General features: G+C 57.2%; 1 protein-coding gene across 1 annotated transcript; it reads left to right on the top strand.

The window, feature by feature from the left end:
• Positions 1 to 251: 251 nt before the first annotated feature.
• LOC149860597 (uncharacterized) lies at positions 252 to 15,574 on the top strand. Its single transcript, XM_090055001.1, has 6 exons — positions 252 to 489; positions 1,259 to 1,434; positions 3,594 to 3,720; positions 9,638 to 9,754; positions 10,454 to 10,543; positions 11,315 to 15,574. Exons 1-6 carry the CDS (start codon positions 339 to 341, stop codon positions 12,571 to 12,573), a joined length of 1,920 nt encoding a protein of 639 aa, XP_089911127.1. The 5' UTR covers positions 252 to 338; the 3' UTR covers positions 12,574 to 15,574.
• The last annotated feature ends 3,389 nt before the right edge of the window (positions 15,575 to 18,963 follow it).

Raw genomic sequence — 18,963 nt, 5'->3', positions numbered from 1 at the left:
CGGGGCTGCGGCCACGTGGGCTCCGGGCCGGCGGGCGGCGGCTCTCGAGCGGCGGCCAGCACCGCCTGTGCCCCCAGGGCCCCGGGCACGACGCCCCGCACGGAGGCCGGGCCCCGAGCCCGCAGGTCGCCGCGCAGGAGAGGACCCGCCCCCGCGGCAGCGGCGCCGGCGCCGGAGCAGGTGCGGGGGGGGCGCCGGAGCCCCGCGCCGAGGCGGCGGCCCCCCCGGGTTGGTGCGGGGCGAGCGGAGGAGGCGCCCCCCCCCCCACCCGCGGCCGTGTGTCCCGCGCCGCGACCCCTCCGCCTCGCCCCCAGGCCCGTGCGCGGGGCGGCGCGGAAATGCCCGCGGGCAGGCCGGCCCCCGCCGCGGCGTTGCGGGCGCACCTTCAGCCCCGGCCCCTCGGCGCGGCCGTGCCCCCGAAGGCGGCAGAGCCCGCGGACGAGCCCCCTCGGGCCCCCGGGCAGGAGCCCCTGCCCCAGCAGGGCCCAGGTAAAGCCCGGGGGGCCGAGCGCCCGCCCTGCCTTCGGGGGAGAGGCTCCGCGCCCTGTCCCGCGGCCGCGGCATTGCTGAGCGCGGGGCTGGGGTGGCGCGGGCTCCGGGCTGCGTGGCTGGCAGCGCCGGGCTGAGGCCCCGTCTTTCTCGCGGCGAGCGTGCGGCCCCCGGCGGGAAGCCCGCTGGCCCTGGGTGGCCCCGGGGTGCTGCGGTGTCACTGCCAGTGGTGTAAGGGGTGTCCTAACAATCGGGGGGCTGCTCCCCCCGTCTCCGTGCCGCGGCGAGCCTCTGTGGCCAGCACGGGGCTGGGGCAGGTGTCGGGGACACGCGTCTCCCCGGCGAGGGTCGGCTGGTACGCTTACCCCAGGCCTCTGTCCCGCTGCGGGCCCCCTGCCACGAGAGGAGCCCTGGGAGCGGTCGGCAGGGGAAGGCTCCCTGGGCTGGCGCCCCAGACGAGGCCCTTCTCCGGGAGCAGGTAAGGAGCCGCGCTGGCACCTCTTCAAGCGGCAGGAGGCAGCGTCCAGCAAAGGCAAACCCCGTGTGCCAGAGCATTTGGATGGGGTCCGTGCTCCGCGCGCCCGGGTTTGTGCATTGTCCCAGTGCCCTGGACGCCTTTCACACACCTTGGCGCAGACTCTCCTTGTATTTGCCTTCCCCCTAGCCTGAGGCCTCGGGCTGCCTGCTGCCCAGGCGGGCGCAGGTGAACAGCGGGGTTTTCCCCGTGTTGGCAGCACCCGGGTAACTTGTCGTTCTCTCCGCCGCTCAGCAGGTGCAGGGACCCCGAGCAGAGCCGAGGAGGAGCCTCGCGAGGAAGGGCCTGGAAACATGAAGCTACAAGGGATTCCCTCAGGGGGACTGGTGGAGATGTCCAGTTGGCCTGGCACAGGTGTCAGAAAGCCCAACGGGCAGAGCAGGCCTCCAAAGCAGGGGGAGCGTACAGAGGTGAGCAGGGCACCAGCTTTAGTAGGGATTGGGAGTGCAGTTTGGACAGAGACCAGGTGGAGCCGGTGGTGCGGGGAAAACTTAGAGAGTGGGGGCTGTTGAAGTGACAAGAGGAGGCTTCACTGGTGACAGGCTGCAGCCACGCCCAGCTGGCGTTATCAGGAGCTAGCCAGCAGTGCTGACATTGGAAGTACAGGTGCACCGATATATTGGTCCCTGTCAGATCGGCACCCATAAAAAGAAAATGGATGTTATCCGCAACTGGGGTTTTTTGGACCAGTGTAGCTGATAATGTGACTGATAAACGCTGCGTGTATGTGCAGAGTTGCAGCATGCATGTTGCCAGGACTGCAGCCCTGCAGCTTGGAGAGCTGCTTCCGGTCAGTAAGTCTGTGAGGGGAAGGGGCACGGAGAAGGGAAGGACACGGCAGGGTGGGGGTGTAGATCGAGGTCCCACAGAGAGGGAGGGCGTGGGGCAGGGGCAGGGGAAGGTGCTGCCAGCCGGGGTGGGATGCCAGCCAGGGTAGAAGGCAGGGAGTAGATGCGGGATGGCAACCAGGGCAGGAGGGAGGAAGTGGGGCTGGGGCGAGGCAAGGCACTGCCAGCCGGGACAGCTTTTCCCAGGGGTGCAGGGGAAGTTTGAAGTGAGGTTGGCTACCCACCACTGCGCACACCCCTGGGGAAGGAATGGGGGGGGGTGCCCCCCAGATGTGTGTGCAGGGTGAGGGCTGGCTGCCCACTGCTGGCTTGGGGCCAGGGGTTGTGCTGGCTTCTTCCTAATGTGAGGGCTGGGCCAGGGCTGCACTGGGGCGGGCAGGGGCAGGGTGGGTGGTGGCAGTGCTGGGAGGTGGTGGTATAGGGAATTTTGGGGTGGCAGAAGCCCATCCTGTAGCCCCCACTTCAAATGCCACCTCCACTGCCCACCCTGCCCCTGTCCACCCTGAGCACAGCCCCAAACCCAGCCTCCCCGCTGGGAAGAGGCCAGTATAGCCCTTGGCACCAAGCCTGCAGTGGGCAGCCAGTCCTCACCCCATGCACAAATGCAGGGGGCCTGCATGCCTCCCCCAGGAGTAAGTGCAGTGGTGGGGAGCCACCCCCTTGGTCCCACACCTCCTAGATGAGCTGCCTGTGGGTCTGGCCCGCACCCCACCCCACCCTGGTCTGGCAGCACTTGCTCCTGCCCCTTTCCGTCCCTCAGCACAGGGGCCTCCATCTCTCCCTCCCGCGCCCCTTCCCTCCCCGCTGCCACTTCCCTGCCACAGACTTATCAGCTGGATGCTGCTCTCCAAGCTGCTGGGCTGCACGTCGGCTATTGAATTGGCATTGGCTGATATTCCTGGTTAACCAGCCATCAGTATTGGTCAAAAAATCTTTATCAGTGCACTCCTAATTGGAAGGCTGGGTCAGGATCCATGGAGCCAGAGCTCCCTCCTCTGGAAACGCTCCTTAGGGTGCTTCTGAGGAGTGCTCAGATAGAGGCTTTTATGACCGGAAGAGCCGTTCTGGGGGGTGGGTGATACCCAGCCAGCACCAGGGAGCACGGGCAGTGGTCTCCACAGCTGAGCCCAGCCAGCTCCCTTGAACATGGTTAGGACTATGGAATTTAGACTTCAGCCGATGCCAGCAGGATTACTCCAGCTCAGGTAGTGACCTGGCAGCTGCATGGGCAGGCAGTTCGGTAGGAGCGAGCAGCACACCTGGGGCTAGACATCTCTGTTAGTCGGAAGTGAGGACAAGGAAGGATATATTTGCACCTTACAAACCAGCTGAATTGGAGATGCGTAGAATAGGATTATGTGAGCCCAAGTTCATTTAATCAGCTACACTGAGAGGATATGCACAGGGCAGACTATCAAGTGTAGAGTGTTTTCTATGCTAAAGATGGGGAACGGAGGTGGGGAAAGGAGAAGGGTGGGAGGGAGGACAGGGCTGGGAGAGGAAAACAAGTAAAAACCCTAAATGTGAATGGCAGAGATGGGGACTGTGGAGGAGACGGGTTGTGTGGGCTGACAGCTGTGGGGGTGCCAGGAGCCATGCTTCCCTACCTAACATGGCTAAGACCCAAATCTTTGTATCCCAGAGTAAGTACAGATCAGGGCTGTGGGGGTTTGAGGCAGCCAGAAGAGAAGATGCTGATGGTGTAATGCTTGTGACTGCAGCTCCGGGAGGCCTTTGAGGACGTGGCGGTGTACTTCACGCGGAAGGAGTGGGAGCTGCTGGGAGATGGAGACAAGGAGCTTTACCGGGACCAGATGCTGAGGAATTACCAAGCCCTACTTTCCCTGGGTAAAGCTCTGTTCACTGCTTCTCGCTGAAACTGTGAGCTCTGAATTTTGTTGTCATCTCCCTGTTTTTCAACAGTCTGATCCTCCCGAGCTTTTGGCTGATGGTTTAAATTCTCTTCCTTCCCACTGCTCTGTCAGTGGTGAGGCCTTTCTCATATGTCCTGTTTATATATCCTTCATTTGATCCATAGATTCATAGATGCTAGTGTCGGAAGGGAGCTCAACAGATTATCAAGTCCAACCCCCTGCCCTGGGCAGGAAAGAGTGCTGGGGTCAGATGACCTCAGCCAGGTGCCTATTCAGCCTTCTCTTAAAGACCCCCCAGGTAGGGGGGGGCACCACCTCCCTTGGAAGGCCAGTCCAAATTCTGGCCACCCTTACCATGAAGTTCTCGTGATGTCCAGCCTGAATCTGTTCTCTGTCAGTTTGTGACCATTGTTTCTTGTTACCCCAAGAGGTGCCCCGGTGAACAGAGCAGCTCCGATCCCTTGCTGCGGCCCCCAATGAATTTTGTAGGTGGCCACAAGATCCCCGCTCAGCCTTCCTTTGTGGAGGCTGAAGCAATCCGGGTCCCTCAGTTTGTCTTCACAGGGCTTGGCCTTCAAACCCTTAACCATACAAGTGGCCCTGGACTCTCTGGGGTCTCTCCTCTTAAACACCCCCAGGGTAGGAGCCTGCACCACTTTTCTTGGAAGCTGGTTCCAGACCCTAGCCGCCCTGACCGTGACGTAGCGCCTCCTGATATCTAACCTAAACCTGCCCTCTGCCAGCTTGTGACCGTTATTCCTGGTCACTCCTGGCGGTGCTCGGGGGAACAGGGACTCCCCCAATGCCTGCTGACCCCCCTGACTAGTTTATAACAGGCCACAAGATCCCCCCTCAGCCTTCTCTTGTGGAGGCTGAACAGGTTCAGGTCCCGCAGCCTCTCCTCGTAGGGCCTGCCCTGTTGTCCCCTGATCATGCAAGTGGCCTCCTCTGGACCCTCTCCATGCTGTCCACATCCCTCCTGAAGTGCGGCGCCCAGAACTGGACGCAGTACTCCAGCTGCAGCCTGACCAGTGCCGCATAGAGGGGGAGGATCACCTCCCTGGACCTGTTCAAGATGCATCTGTGGATGCAGGACAAGGTGCGGTTGGCCTTCCTGACCGTGTCCCCACACTGCCGGCCCATGTTCATCTTGGAGTCAATGATGACCCCCAGATCCCTTTCCGCCTCTGTGCTGACAAGAGGGGAGTTCCCCAACCTATAGGTGTGGTGCCGGTTGTTCCTCCCCAGGTGCAGCACCTTGCACTTGTCTGTGTTGAAACCCATCCTATTCTCGTCCGCCCACTCCTGTAACCTATCTAGGTCTGATTGTAGCCTGTTGCATCCTTCCAGTGTGCCCTCGTCCCCCCACATCTTAGTGTCATCAGCAAATCTGAACAGGGTGCTTTTTACCCCCTCGTCCAAATCGCTGATGAAGATGTTGAACAGTGCGGGCCCGAGGACCGAGCGCTGGGGGACCCCACTGCCCACGTCCTTCCAGGTTGAGAAGGACCCATCCACCACCGCCCTCTGGGTGTGGCCCTCCAGCCAGTTGGCGACACATCTGACTGTGTGGGTGTCTACGCCACAGCCCCCAGTTTCTTAATGAGAGCGGGGTGAGAGACAGTGTCGAAAGCCTTCCGGAAGTCCAGGAAGACGATGTCCACTGCTACCCCTGCCTCTAATGATCTGGGGATCTGATCGTAAAAGGCCAGCAGGTTGGTCTGACAGGACCTGCCACTGATGAACCCGTGTTGGTTGCCCCTAAGCATGCAGTCCCCTGCTGGCCCCTCCTGGATGTGTGCCAGCATAATTTTCTCGAACAGCTTGCTTAGGATCGAGGTAAGACTAACCGGCCTATAGTTTCCCGGGTCCTCCTTCCTGCCTTTTTTGAAGATGGGGTCCACATTGGTCCTCTTCCAGTCCTCCGGTACTTCACCAGAGCACCACGAGTGCTCGTACAGCTGTGCCAGGGGACTTGCAATGACCTCGGCCAGTTCCTTTAGAACTCTAGGGTGGAGATCATCCGGGCCGGCTGACTTGAATACGTCCAACCCCTCCAGAAGCTCCCTAACTAAATCCTCGCTAACCCGTGGCCCAGGTGTGCCTCCCCCGGGGCCCGAGGGGGCCCAGCAGGGAGGTGGCTGTTCTGGTCCCTACTTAGGAAGATGGAGGCAAAGAAATCGTTAAACATATTAGCTTTGCCGTCTGGTGTGACGACCAACTTCCTTGGAGAATTATTTTGATTTTCTCCCTCTCTTGCCTAGTGTTTCCTGTCCAAACACAGGTAGCAAATCCTAGGATGCTCAGTTTGGTGCTATCTAAACCCTCGTTCTCTTCCTTTGGTTACCACCAGCAGAAGTTGATGGAAGCCTTACCAGCCTCTGCTGCTACAACAGATGAATTAAGCATTTTCTCAACTCCTTCTCTAGTGACGTATGTACCCATGATGGGACCTGGGTGCGTCTCGCAAGGACTCACTGGAAGCATCTGTCCGCATGCCTTCCTAGCACCTTCATCTTCATAGACCAGAGCCTCTGGCTTTGCTGTATTTACTTTGAGCCATGCTGTCAAGCTTACTTTGCCATTCTCAAAAGTTTTCTTCTCTTAAAATCTCCCTGCATACCCATTTCCCATCATTGTGATAAAAAGAAGTGGGCTAGGGGCAGGGCCTAGTGAAACACTGTTTTCCTTTCCAGAGGATGTTCAATACAGGGGCTTGTTCTGGCTTCAGTGCAGGTTTGGGGTACGTTACCTTTTTACTAGGTCAGTTTGCTTTTCTGGTGCCTTCTTTTCCCTCCATTTCCCCAAAGGGCTTCCTTAGGGAAGTGCTCAGATGCTTTTTCTAGCTTAACAAAGGGCATATAGACCATGTCTACATTGTGGGATTTCACATGCTATAAAATGTATCTCCTTCTGCCTTCCTTTGCCCATATCCTGACAGTGGGCCTGTCTACACATGTTGCTATGGTGACATTGTTACTGCGCCATGATTTAGTACTTCCTTTTGGAAGCAGTAAATCACGGTGCAGTAACCGCCTGTACTGTGCTGTATGGACGTGCAGTTATTTTTAGCAGCTACTTTGATGTAGCGGTGTGTTATAACAGGGGAGCGCATCACTACAGTGAAGTAGCTGCTGGTCATGTGTCGACCCCCATGGATACTACATTGTCATAATGGTAGCATCACGTGTAGATGTGTCCTCCAAGGATCTTATTTTTAACCCCAGCAGTGTTTGCCAACTTGTGTACGCATGTCGCCTTGTGGGATGATTCTCCTATTGGATGGGAACGTTGCTTTAGTTGCAACTGCAGTTCTTATAAAATATATATATATCCTTTCCTGCGTCCTGTTAATGAATTACCTTCTCCGCCAGGAAAAGTTTCATTGTCAGCCATGTGTCATGCACTTTTTTTCATTGCCACAGGTTCTCATTTATAAACCTTCTCTGGGAATAAACTCATTTCATCTACTTTGCCTAGAATTACAGAGATAAGATAATTGTTATGTATCCATCAGTGTCCAATTTCTATTAATTTTGGTACCTTGAATCTTTCTGCTTTCAAGTACATGACAGATCATTGCGTTTCCACTTTGGTCCCTGGTGACTGTGGGTGCCTCTACATGTGAAATCAGTGCAATGCAATAAACTCCGGAGCTGTGAGCATTTTGAGTTACCTTCCCCCGGGTGCAGTGTCTACACATGTACTTGGGTTCACAGCAGCTTGAGCCATGGCGGAGCAGCCCTGGGCTAACAGTGGGCACTGTGGTCTGCCCTGGGCTCTGTATGGCAGTGTTTGGTGGAGGAGAGGCTGGCTGGGGTGTGAGGGTGCAGAACCTGAGGAGCCCTGTGGCTGGGTGGTGGGCATCTGGCACGCCTTAGCACCCTTGTGCCTCAGGTAGTCCCTGTTACTGTCTACACGTGAGTTTTGGTGCAGTTACTTTGCCCTGAGAGAGTACTGTCCCTTACAGTACTTACAACGGAGTTAATTTACTGTGCTGTAATACCAGTGCACCTGTAGACAATCACACTTCACTGTGGAGTTAATTAATCAACACCATGGTCAAGAGCATGGTGAACTCCATAGTAAAGATGCACCCTGTTAGTTGCGTACTCTGTCTGAGTGGTTGGTGCTTTGTTTCCTATGACCATCTGTAACCGGATGGGTGTTCCTGGGGCCACTGTTATGCCTCCTGGTGGTCATTTAACTCCTGTCCTGCTCTGGCTCCAGGGCCCCTCCCTTCACTCTTGCCTGCCACGTCTTGATGTTCATAATGCAGTTTGGAAGGGAGGCTGCCCCAGGACCCTGGATGCTGGCCTCTGCCTGTGAATCCCCTCAGACCCTGTTGGATTCACTCCAGTTCTTGAATTTGGCTGGCTCTCCTAGCCCATACACGTCTCCTAGGACACCTTTTGCCTTATGGGCTAATCACGGCCTCTGAACCTCCCTTAGAGCGGTGTCCATGCCTCGCAGGTGTTACTGACTCACAGGTGTGGGAATTTTCCCTCAAGCCAATGTCTGACCATTCTAGGCCTCCCCACACTTGCCAGGGCCTTGGCCTTCCCAGTTTCCTCTCACTGGCCCCATGCTACCAAGGCCCGCCATGCCAGGCCCAGCTTATGGGTTCCTGTCCTGCCGATTTGGTCTCTTTGGCCTCTGCCCCTTGCCTTTTGTTCTGGCGGCCTGGCCCCAGTGTTCACCCCTCACAGGCTACAGGTCTCTGACCTTGGTCGTCACCTCTTTCACCAGCGTCTCTGGGCTACGGGCTCCTGGCCCTTGTTTTCATCCCACTTGGGCTGTGGTTTCTCCCATGGTGGGCACTGTGCTCACTTCTCTCCTCTGCTCTTACTCTCCCTGGCCTGAACCTCTTCTCTTCACAAGTCCTCTGGCTATGACAGAAAACTGTCCCCCCACTAGGTTGCAACATAAAGATCTGCTTCCTGGCTTAACTGTGATGCTGTCCTCCATACTGGGCCCTACTTCCCTGGGCTGTAGGCATCTGGTTTGCAGTCTCAAGGTCTCTCCTGTCAGCCAGGCAGTCCCCATTAGCCACCCTGTCATGGAGCTCTTTCTCCAGCAATTTGCAGGGCCAGACTGCCTGCCCTGGCTCAGGACCTGGCTTATATCTCACTCAAGCCCCAAGCACTTCTGGGCAGGTGTCTTACTAGCCCTGGCCCAGCTGTCTCTCCCCTATTCTAGTGGGCAGCCTGTTGCTACCCCATTTCCTATCGCTACAGCTCTACTGCTTCAATAGACTGTGTCCCGCCAGACTATTGCTGTGTAGCTAGCACAGCAGTAGCCACTTTGGGTGTGTCTACTGGTGATGCTATGGTGCAGTCGCAATGCTGTATGATGATGTAGCATCCACAGGTGTCTATATGTGACCAACAGCTACTTCACCACCGTGGCATGCTTCCCTGTCATAGCATATCACTACTGCGGAGTAGCAGCTACAAATAACCATGTACCGTGCCTGTGGCCCAGTATGGGCGGTTACTGTAACGTGCTTTAGTACTTCCAAAAGGACGTATTAAAGTATGGTGTAGTAACAATGTCACCGGAGAGCAACGTGTAGACGTTCCTTTTGGCTTCCTATTCCCCTGTAGGTCACCTTTTATTAAGCTGCCCGAATGCTGTTTGCTGCTGTTTTTCCTTTCAAAGTAACAGGAGCCATAGGCTCTATATTACCCTATCCTTCCACTACCTGAGTGACAACTATTGAAGGCTTTTCCCTGCAGTGCCTTCTCTTTCATCCCAGATGTCCACCCTCCATTGTCCTTGAAGGCCCTAGTAGAATACCTCAGTTAATTGGATCCAGTCCCCAAATCCCAGTTGGTTGTTCTCCATCCAGTACCCAGTCACAAACACTCTTTAACCGCTGCCCCAAACAGGATATGATGGTCTCACACCTGACTTAATCTGCCGCATCAGGCAAGGAGAGGTGGAGCTCTGGGTTTGTGATGATGAGGACCATGGCGACAGCTCAAGAGCTGAAGACTTCTTGCCAGGTGAGTTGGGAGGTCCCCTCCACCTGAATTCGCTCTCAGAAATGCTCAATACTCTGAGTGAGGGGAGTACCTGGAAATTGCAGACCTGTCCTGTGCTGCCATTTGAGGGTGCTGACCTCCAGTTGCTTGTGCTATAATGTGTGCCGGCAGATGTTGTTTCCACTCCCAGAAATCAGTGGTATGGAGACAAGCAGATGTTCCCCTTTTCTCATTTAATTAGCCTGTTCCTAGATGATCAAGCTTGCTGTCTTGATTTTTAGACACAGACCTGGTTCCCCTGGGATAAGGTTCTTTAATTTCTATCTGCATTCAGCAATGCAATAGTTGATTCCCCAGGCCAAGGTAACCATAACACCCTCTACCAGGGCATAATAGGATTTGTGGTCCCCCATGGAAATTGGCATGATTGGCCAAAGCTCTCTGTAGCTCTATTTGTTGGACAAGAGGCAGGCTGGGGCTCTCTCTGGTTTCTTCTTGTTAGGGAAACCTGGAACCCAGGAAGTGCTTAATCAAGGCGTGGGCTCCATGGGGCGGGTGGGATCCAGAAGTCGTTGTGCTGGGTGGGGGAAGTAAGTACCGTATGGTTTCCACCAGTATCCCCCGCTCTGTGTCATCTTTGGTGCCCTGAGTATCAGAAGCCCTGGGATACACCATGGAGTCCATGCCCAGGTTAATGCCAAGGCCTTTCTCCCATCACAGATTCCTGTGACTTGAAGGACACCTGGGAGTCATCAGCAGAGAAAAGCTCCATGGGCTCATTGCCTGCATCAGACCTTTGCCTGGAAGCAGGTAGGAGGCAGAGCTATGTTCTCTCCAAAAGGGAGAGAAACAGCTCTAAATCCTTTTGGAGGGGGATGAGGGATGAAATATTTTGGCTTGTTCCAGCAAGCAGAAGCAGCACTTGTCAGCACCTCTGAAGCATGTAGTCCTAGGTAAGACAGTGCTCCCCAGACATTCATGTCTGCTGACAACTTCCTGATCTCCACTATAAGGCTGTTCACACTTGTTCTGACAGCAGCATCTGGGAACAGCCAGACATGAAGCGTAAGCACTGGAGATCAACCCTGAACAGGTTCACTAATGGACTTTGGCTGCTTGAGTATGTCAGCCCAGTTGGGTGGAGTGCTCAGCATCATCTTTCTGGACCCACCAGAGCTTTAGGATAGAGCAGCTCGTAGAGAGCATCATTCTTCCTTTAAGCAAATGCCTCTGATCTCATGCTCAGCCTCATACAGCATGAAGGCATTCAGGTACTATCCTAACACATGTCTCTCATACGCTTCTCCCAGAAGGCTCTGAGGTGCTGGGACTTAGATTTGTCAGAGAAGTCCTGAAGAAGTGGCACTGAAATCCACTGAGTTGCAGAATATTAGCATGGTACATGGACCTTCACCTGCCCTATTTCTAGCACTTGGAGTCCTAGGAAGACAAGCTTGTTTTCTTAATACGGGCACCAAGCTTCAGCCCTACTCTGAGGCCCATCCCAGTTCAGGGAATAGCAGTTTTTACCCCTTTTTGTCAGGGCAGGCCTAATCTCGAGGGGTTTTTTTCCATGCCCAGGAGCTGGCTTGATGCTGAGCAGAGCTGACAAGAGACCTCCAGAGGAAGGTCCTTCAGATCTGGAGCCATGGCAGACTTCCCCAAGTGGATCAGGAGGGAGGGTCCCTCCAAATCCTGAGAAGGACAGTTTGCATAAGAGGCCCAGCAGGTCCCAAAACCAGATGGAGAATGTGATGAAAAAAGTACCGACTCTTGTTGGGTATGAGAGTGGAGCAGGGGCAAAGCCCAAAAAGAGCCCTGGTTACAGGGAAGAATTTGATGAGCTGAAAAATAGGAAGAATCCCAAGGGAAAGATTCACCCAGGGGAAAGATTTCATCCAGGGAAGAAGCCACACCAGTGCTCAGTGTGTGGGAAGCACTTCACTCTTTCTGCAAGCCTGGCCGAGCACCAGCGCATCCACACGGGGGAGAAGCCATATGGGTGCTCTACATGTGGGAAACACTTCACGCACTCCTCGAGCCTGATCCACCATCAGCGCATCCACACAGGGGAGAAGCCACATCAGTGCCCTGAGTGTGGAAAGAGCTTCACCCAAGTCTCCCACTTAGCCCGGCATCAACAAATCCACACAGGGGAGAAGCCACATCACTGCCCTGAGTGTGGAAAGAGCTTCATCCTCTCCTCCCATCTGGTCCGGCACCAGCGCGTCCACACGGGGGAGAAGCCATATCAGTGCCCCAAGTGTGGGAAGAACTTCACCCAAGCCTCCCACCTGGCCCGGCACCAGCACATCCACACAGGGGAGAAGCCATATCAGTGCCTTGAGTGTGGGAAGAGCTTCACTCGCTCCTCCCACCTGACCCAGCACCAGCATGTCCACACAGGGGAAAAGCCACATCGGTGCTCTGAGTGTGGAAAGAGCTTCATCTGGTCCTCCCAGCTGGTTCAACACCAGCGCATCCACACAGGGGAAAAGCCATATCAGTGCCCTGAGTGTGGAAAGAGCTTTACCCTCTCCTTTCACTTGACCCGACACCAGCGCATCCATACGGGGGAGAAGCCGTATCAGTGCTCTGAGTGTGGGAAGAGTTTCACTGAAGCCTCCCGCTTGGCACAGCACCAGCGCATGCACACAGGGGAAAAGCCACATCATTGTCCTGAGTGTGGGAAGAGCTTCCTCTGGTCCTCCCAGTTGGCCCGACACCAACGCATCCACAAGGGGAAGAAGCCACGTTGGTGCTCACAGTGTGGGCAAAGCTTCACTCTCTCCTCCCAGCTGGAAAAGCACAAGTGCAGCCACACCCAGGAGCATCCTTAAATTTGCCAGCAGTGCAGGAGGGACTTGGGGATGTCTGTGTGTTTCGCACCCACCTGTGGTTGCATTCAGGTAAGCAGCTGCATCTTGGTAAGAGTGCAGGAAAAGTTCACCCTGCCCTCAGCCAGTTACGGCACGAAAAAGCTCAAAGGATCTTGATGCTAAGGTGCAAAGTTTGATTTTTGGGGAGTGGCTGTGAAGAAATACCTGAGGCAGAGGCTAGTTAAGATGTTGGAAGAACTCTTGAGGTGATGGAAGATCTTTGCATCAGCCCTGGACCCTATACATTCCCCATCATTCTCTGCATGTACTCAGTAGTCCTAGAGGAGAAGTGCACTGACAGTAGGGTGCCCTCCCAGGACAACTGGCTCTAGATGACACTCAGGGACTGTCTTGTGTTTCCTCCAAACTTTGTTCTTCCTGGTGTGTGAGTTGCAGGGAGGAGAACATTAATGGTTTGCAAAGTATTCCCGGCTCTGTGCCCTGACCTCGCCTTTCCTCACCAACACGTAGTTTCATAGTAACTAGGGTCAGGAGGGACCTGAACAGATCATCTAGCCTGACCCCCTGCCACAGGCAGGAACGAGTGCTGGGTTCACAAGACCCCAGACAGGTGATCATCCAACCTCCTCTTGAATTTACCCAAGGTAGGGGTGAGGATCACTTCCCTGGGAAGTTGGTTCCAGATTTTGGCCACCCTAACTGTAAAATATTGCCCTTTGATCTCTAACCTAAACCTATTCTCCATCAGCTTATTACCACTGTTCTCGTCACCCCAGGTGGTGCTGGGGAGAACAGGGCTCTTCCTATTTGTTGATGATGCCCCCTGATGAGTTTGTAGGCAGCCACCAGGTCTCCGCTCAGCCTCCTCTTGCCGAGGCTGAACAGGTTCAGGTCCCTCAGTCTCTCCTCGTAGGGCCTGTCCTGCTGCCCCCTCGCCAAGCAGGTGGCCCTCCTCTGGACCCTCTCCAGGCTGTCCACATCCCTCCTGAAGTGCGGCGCCCAGAACTGGACGCAGTACTCCAGCCGCGGCCTGACCAGCGCCGCATGGAGGGGGAGGATCACCTCTCTAGATTAGCTTGAGATGCATCTGTGGATGCCCGACAAGGTATGGCTGCCTTGCTGGCTGCAGTCTGGCGTGGTTCTTCTTGGAGTCGTTATTGACTCCCAGATCCCTTTCTGCCCCTGTGCCTTCAAGAGGGAACTCCCCAGCCTGTATGTATGCTGGGGCTTCCTTCTCCCCAGGTGCAGCACCCTGCATTTGTCTACGTTGACCCCCATCCTATTCTCATCTGCCCACTTTTGTAGTCTGTCTAAATCTAGTTGCAGCCTCTCTCCACCTCACCCCACCTCTTAGTGTCATCAACATAATCCCTTCCCAAACCTGTTTGTGCCCCTCAGGCGTCTGCAAGATGCTGCTGTTGCTCTTGCATACCGAGTTCAGCATGTTTTGCTTTTCAGCCTCGCAGCAACTGTGCCCCACTAGGTGCCTGTTGCTTCTCTTCCCTTCCTTCCCATCACTCTATTCTCTGTAACAGCTTTCTTGCTATTAAAGCCCCAGAACTGAATATGGGATCCCTGTGGTGGGTCTCCATGTTCTCCCCAAAGCTGTGAACTGGAACTGGACCAGGGGCCGCAGCCTTTCCCACGGCAGGTATCTCTAGGAGTCCCAAGCCCTTCCCTTTTTGAGAAGATTCACTGCAATCAAGAGCTTGTTCCTAACACATTGGGGTGGGGGCTGTCACACTGGAGACATTGCTCCTGCGTAGTCCGGCACAGCAAGAGCCCTGTGCTGGGCCTTTTGGAGGAATCTATTCCCAGGAGTCCCTTTTGTGGGTGAAATGGCGGGGGGTGAAGGAGGTGCGGCTTGTGCAGGTTCTGCCTCCCATGGAAATGTGTAGAAATGATGTGGTAAAGAAGGGAAAAACAGGAAGAAAAGAGCCAGGAGGGGATAGAGGAGGAGTTTGAGCAGAAAAAAAACCAAGCAAAGGTGGTGAAGGAGACCCCAGAGCAGAGCCAGGGAGATTTTTAAGGGAAACTTTTTGTGTTCAAAGCCAAATCTATTCCAAATCCGTGAGTTGTTCAAGAACTGTACGTGGCCCTACTACAGGCAAGCATCCTCTACCCCCGCCTGCGGCTTCAGATGTTTCCAAATCATCTGGTGGGCATCCTGTTTGCAGGCCCAAGACCACACTTGGGGTTCGGATGCCCCTGGGTTTTGCTTGCCCTCAGCTCGCTGCTGTGGCTGGATGGCTATGGGGGAGTCTGCCAGTTCCACAGAGTGGGTGTGAAGCCAAGATCTTCACACTGGAAGTGAAAGCGGGAGGGTGACTATGCATTACCTCTGGGGGTAGTACCCCGTGTCAGACAAGTGGTCATCCCCTGTCCCTGGGAAAATCCCCGTGGTGATTGTGGTAGATATTTTTGAGGAGTTCCTCTGGCTGGAGAGTTGCTGGAGGAGGAAGAGGAAAAGGAACAATGGGAGACTAGCACCATCAGGATCGGGGGGGAGAGGGGGCAGACTCGGCAGGGGAAACAAAGGGATGGGATGGCTTGCTGAAAGTGAAATTGGAGAAGTGAAGGATTGGGAAATGCCTGAAGAGGGTAGGAATGATTAACTGGAGGGAAGGGCAGGGAATGGGTGATGGGGCAGAAGGAGGGGGCCCATCCATGTTCAGGCCCTACAACTAGACTACAAATATGGCAACAAGGCAGAGCACTTGGGGAAGAGAAGAGGCAAAAGGCAAGGGAAAACGATGATGAAGGGTCCCCTTAGCAAACCAGTGACCAGCAGTTACTTTGGCGTTGCATTGGTCCATGTCAGGGGTACTGTCAGTGTGAGTGGGCAGGAGCAGGGGCATTCTTGGCTCAGGTGCAGAGAGACGTCATCGGCCTGTAGAATGTATGATACGGTAATGCCAACTCTCAAAGTATTGCAGGAGTCGTCGTTGCTAGGTAAAATTAAGTCTGACTCACGATGTGGCAATAAACCTCTCAAATCTTGGGATTTTTTCTTCTGGCATGTCTCATGCCCAACCAGGCTGAAACTGGCCTCAAAGCCCCAGGGAGCACGGGTGGCAGGAGTCGGCCGCGGGGAGGTGCAGGGAGACCCACCAGGACAGCACTGTCTGGCAGGTGTGCATGCATGGGTGTACATATGCGTGCAGACTTGCAGGGTGTGTGCACATGTCTCCCTCCCTCCACTGGCCAGCCAGAGTTGTGTGCAACACACACTGATCCTGCAAAACACACACGCGTGCACACTGGGACCTACAGGGTCGCATCCAGTCTAGCCCCTGCCTGAGGCAGGATCAGCTTTGTCCAAACCAGCCCAGGCAAGCCCATGCCTGATTTCACAGCAGCATGACAGTCACCCCTGACCCAGCCCCAGGCATTGCCCCTGCCCTGGGAAAGCAGGGGGGCTGCAGCTGCCAACATCCTGCTACTGCCGGGGGGTCACGGACATTGCAGGGATCCTGGACCAAGGCCGTGCACTGCTGCAGACAATGGCGAACCCCCCCATCCGTACCAGTCTGAGCAGGAGGGAAATCCCTTCCTGACCCAGTGCGGTCTTGGGCTGAGCCTGAGCGCAGCGGCAAGACCCTCTAGCCAGGACCCTGTGGGGTTGGTGCCAGCAGGAGCACTGGCACAGTGCGGTCCCCACGCCCAGCCTTGGGGTAGAAGGAGAGAGCAAGGTGGGGGCAGCGACGGAGCACCTGGGAAAGGATCAGCCTTTCCCAAGGGCAGGGTTTGCGGCAGACACCCCACCACCAAACCCGAAAGGCAGGACACCGGGGTCTGTGGGCCCAGAGCGTGGGGCACTGGCAGGGGTCTGCTGGTCAGGAGTGAGGGGCACCAGCCTCCCCTGGAGAAGGACCTGGAGCCCCATCTCCCATGGGCCACAGCTGCAGCTTCTCCGCGGGAGCGAGGGGCTCCGGGTCCTTGTCCGAGGGATGCCAGGGCTGGCAGTGATGGGGTGGTACCGTACTGGGGTTGTACCCCTGCTTGGGGCAGGGGAGCAGGGAGAGTCTCATAGGGGTCTGTAACACATGCCAAGACTCCTGGGGTCTCTTCCCAAGCTGCCCCTGCCTCGGTTTCCCTTAGTGTGCACCTCATGCCAGGCCAGCCACAGCTTAGGGGCCCTATGATACCCAGCCCTGCCCCCTTCCCTCCCCCCTGGATCTTGGCCCGGGCTCCCGGGGCCCGACCACGGCCCTGGGAGGGAGACCGGCTATGTGCACAACAGGCCGATGTCTGTGACGAGAGGCACGTGGGTCACAGCCGAAGGGGGCACTGCGGGCCAGGAGTGGGGGGCACCAGCAGGGCTGGGGGGCAGAGGCTGTGCCTTGGGAGTGAGGGGTACTGGCAGGGCTGGGGGGCAGGGGGTCGTGGGGGGGAGTGAGGGCCGCCAGTAGGGCGGGGGGAGGGGGCTCCTGATCCCCCTCCCTCAGGGTCTGGCACTTCCAGGCAGATCCATGCGTTGGGATGAATCGGAGAGGTGGCACCGGGGGGGGTGGGGCAGAGACGTATGTAGACCACCTGCCCCAGGGACCGGACCCCAGCGTAGCCGCCTCCAGCTGGGCCCCAGGACCCCCTGACAGGATCAGGCCCCGCAATGCCTCACAGCCACCCCCCACCATGGGCCCTCGGGTCTCCTGGCCTCGGTGCTGCTGATTGCACTGGGGGGTGCTGAATGCCTGGGTCCTCTGCAGCCCCCGGGGGGAGCGCGGGAGGGACCGGGAGCCCGGACACGGGGGCTCTCTAGGAAGGCCGTGGGGGCTGAAGACGAGAGCAGGTGGGTGCAGAGCCCGGCTGCCCGGGACCCGTGGCCTCTCCTCTCCCCCACCCCGCAGGGGTGCTCAGCTTGGGCTGCTACAGCCATGCGGGCACCTACACGCAGGCTGTGGTCCAGCCCAGCGTGCCCTGCGGGCCGCCCCACAGCATGTGCACAGAGCAGGGCATGGCCATGACCATGGGTAAGGCCCTGCCTCAGTTTCCCCTCGTGCACTCCCACCCCAGAGCTGGCTGCATCCCAGAGCTGTGACCCTGGTCCTCAATCCGGCTCCAGAGGCCTTTCTGGGCTGGGGCCCTGGTCAAGGGGTTGGGCCACCCACAGCTCTAGGAGGGTGGGCAGGGGGATCTGCTCCCACTCCCACAGGTCGTGTGCGCAACAGGCTGTGACTGATGGCACGTAGGTTGTGGCTTGAAGGCAGAGCAGAGGCTTCTGGTCTGGGGCACTGGGTGGACAGATGGACAGGTCCGTACGGAGATGGAGGGGGTGTTGGGATGGGTGTGTGGCTGGGCGTGTCGAGGCCAGCCGGTGGATGAGTATTGGGGCGATTGGGGCAGATGGGCACAGACCTGCTGACAGCTCCTACCCCATCTCCCAGACGGGAGCCACACAGCTCCCCCCTTCTACCGCTCCTGCCAGGGCAAGCAGCATCTGGCCCCGCAGCAGCCCCAGCCGGGAGAGCTCTGCCCGTACTGCCGTGGCCTCCTGCCGTAAATGTCTCCGCAACGATGGGCCCCATGAGTCCCCCACCCCACCACCCCGGCCTAGGGGACTGGCACCCTGAGGGGGCCTAGGCCACGCGGGAGAGGAGGTCCCGGCTTGTGGCTGCCCAATGCCCCTGCGCGAGGAGGCCCAGCTTGATCCCACCCACGATGCCCCATGCCAGAGCCAGCCACATCTTGGCCCCATTACACCACCTCTGATTCCCACCCCAGAGCCAGCTGCAGCTCAGTGCTACCTTGCTCAGCAAATGCTTCCTAGGCCTCTGTCCGAGACTCCTTCCTCTGGCCCATCAAACTGGACCCCTGGAAAGCTGCCCCGGCAGAGACAGCCTTCCCGGGTGCACGTCAGCGCAGGACACGGATTGAGCGGAGGAGCCCGGGGGCTGCAGGACGGGGGGTGGGGCCAGAGCAAGGAGGACGCGTGCGGGGGAGAGGCTGTGGGTGAGCGGCACGGGCAGGGCTCTGGGGGGCCCGGCTGGGCTGGAGCGGGGGCAGGGGGCTGGGGGTCAGGAGTGAGGGGCACGGGCAAGTCTCTGGGAGTACCTCCGCCTCCTAGGGTTGCCATACATCCGGGTTTTCCTGGCCACGTCCTCTTTTTTGCCCCCCTGTGCTGCATCCGGGGGGGGGGTTGTTAAATACGAGCAAACGTCCGGGATTTCCTCCCCGGTCTGTTTTTGGCATGCCCGCTGCTGGGTCAGGAGTGCGGGGCACCGGGGCGAGGGCTTGCGGGTCCAGAGTGCGGGGCACCGGCGGGGCTGGCGGGGACACGGGGCTGCAGGGCAGGAGTGAGGGGCGCTGGCAGGGCTGGGAGGCTGCGGGCTGGGAGTGAGGGGCACTAGTGGGGGGGGCAGGGTACTGTTTTTGGGGAGTGAGGGGCGC

This window comes from Crocodylus siamensis, chromosome 6 (genome assembly GCF_052110815.1).
Source record: "Crocodylus siamensis isolate JL-2025a chromosome 6, ASM5211081v1, whole genome shotgun sequence".
Taxonomy (NCBI): Eukaryota; Metazoa; Chordata; order Crocodylia; family Crocodylidae; genus Crocodylus; species Crocodylus siamensis.
Note: the sequence above shows the minus strand (reverse complement) of the source record. Positions and strands in the feature narration are given on the sequence as shown.